Genomic DNA, 2,179 nt, shown 5'->3' with positions numbered 1-2,179 from the left:
AGAAATTTGAGATTTTCAGCTGCAACCAGACGGAACCAACAACACCAGTATGTTATCAAAAGAGATTCCAACCAACAAAACAGAGGTAAGCGCTTTTACTTGCCTTTAATTTAGAGATTGTTCGTGTTGGAATATTATTTGGAATCCCTGTCGGCATAATTGGTGTGGTTTATTCCAATTTAGAGATGAAAAATATATATTAGTATTTTGAACTGATTTATTATTATTATTGAATTTATATATTATTGAATCTTACTGAATATAAATTTCGAACTGTTCAATTCTAAAAATGGATGATAAAAGTGGCAGGTTAAGAAAGAAACGGAGAGTATTGAGAATATCTGTTACCAAAATTTGTAAAACTATTGAAACAGAACTAACGAAAACAGATGTAAATGTCGATATGTTAGAAGAAATGTTAGAGCAGCTTGCTGTTGAGTCAAGTGAATTAAAGAATCTAGATTCACAAATTGAAGAATTCGTTTCCGAGGACAAATTAGAAAAAGAAGTATCGGAATACACCCAAAAAATTATAACTTGGAAATTTAGAGCGACCAAAAAAATACACGGACGAACAAAAAATGTTGATTCTTTGAATGTTCCAAGTTCCTGTTATAAAGAATCATCGAACATTAAATTGCCAAAACTTGCGATACCTAAATTCTACGGGCAATCAAGTTTATGGCTTTCATTTTGGAACTCCTTTGAATCAGCCATACATGAAAATGATTCATTAAGTGAAGTCAGTAAATTTAATTACCTAAAAGCACACTTAGGTGGTTCTGCCCTTAGTACCATAGAAGGATTTGCGTTAACACCAAAAAATTACGAAATCGCCATAAAATTACTTAAAGAACGCTTCGGAAGATCAGATGTTCTCATTAATACCCATTTCAATAATTTACTGCGTATCTGCCCATTAAAGAACTCAGATGATATTGTATCATTCAGAAAAATGTTTGATAATATACAGACAGAAATCCGATCTCTTGCATCTCTTAATGTTTTGAAAGAAACCTACGAAAACCTACTTTGACCAATCCTGTTAAAATGCCTTCCCCCCGATCTTGTTTTAGAATATAATAAAAACATGAAATCGGATAAATATGAAATAGATGAATTGCTCGGCTTCTTGTCTCTTCAGCTGAAAGAAAAAGAACGAACGTTAATGTATGCTTCTCCCATGAGTTCGAAAAAAGAAGAGTATTCATTTCCTCCGTTGCGTTATGACTCATCGAGCGGAAAAATAAATAATCCTAGATGTTCCACTGCAAAGAGATTTAGCAGTTCAGAATTGATTAGTTCTGAATTTTAAATAAAAACACCGGAATGCTTATTCTGCAATAAATTTCATGATGTTGTTGATTGTGAATACGTACGTACTTTAAGTTTGGGAGAACGGAAACGTATACTGTCTAAAAAAGCTGCTTGTTTTATTTGTGCAAAGCAATTTCATGTTGATAAATTTTGTAGGTCAAAAATAGTTTGTACTCTCTGCGGTAAAAAACTTTTATCCATATTGTGCAATCAAGATAATTCTGTTCCGAAAAATAATACCCATTTTAATGAAAGTAAGGATGCGAATAATCTTTTAAATTAAAATTTCGCGTTGGCGAATAATTTATGTTCCAGGGAAGTGATCTACCGACATTTAGATTTCCAATTTTGCTGCCTTCAAAGCATGATGTTATTGGAAAACTTATTTTTGAAAAGCATGTTGAACTTAGTCATGCTGGGATACAGATTTTGATGTCGAGTTTAAGAGAGAATTATTGGATCTTAAAAAGCAGAAAGACAATACGTCAAGTAATAAGGACTTGCGTAATATGCCAACGTTATTCATCTCGGCCATTAGAAGTAGAAAGTGCTCCACTACCCGAAGATCGCGTCAGAGATGCTTATGTTTTTGAAGTAGTAGGAGTTGACTTGTGCGGACCGCTATATTTGAAAAACAAAAGCAAATGTTGGGATGTACTTTTTACATGCGCAGTTCATTACGCAGTCCACATCGAGTTGGTAACTAGTTTATCAACAGAAAGTTTTATTCTAGCTTTACGAAGGTTTATTTCTAGAAGAGGAAGACCAGCTACAATTTATTCAGATAATGGAACCAACTTAGTGGGTACTTCTAATGAGCTGAAATCTGTTGATTGGGAGAAAATACAAGAATATGCCTCAG

The 2,179-nt window shown here is 33.4% G+C and overlaps 1 protein-coding gene across 1 annotated transcript; it reads left to right on the top strand.

The window, feature by feature from the left end:
* The first annotated feature begins 289 nt into the window (after positions 1-289).
* Positions 290-1,036, top strand: LOC129980689 (uncharacterized). Its single transcript, XM_056091069.1, has one exon. The coding sequence runs from the start codon at positions 290-292 to the stop codon at positions 1,034-1,036; it is 747 nt and encodes a 248-aa protein (XP_055947044.1).
* The last annotated feature ends 1,143 nt before the right edge of the window (positions 1,037-2,179 follow it).

The sequence above is a fragment of the Argiope bruennichi genome, chromosome 8 (assembly GCF_947563725.1).
Source record: "Argiope bruennichi chromosome 8, qqArgBrue1.1, whole genome shotgun sequence".
Taxonomy (NCBI): Eukaryota; Metazoa; Arthropoda; class Arachnida; order Araneae; family Araneidae; genus Argiope; species Argiope bruennichi.
Note: the sequence above shows the minus strand (reverse complement) of the source record. Positions and strands in the feature narration are given on the sequence as shown.

What these genes read in the sequence shown, in the direction of transcription:
- LOC129980689 (XM_056091069.1), top strand. Translation starts at nt 290, where the DNA reads ATGGATGATAAAAGTGGCAGGTTAAGAAAGAAACGGAGAGTATTGAGA.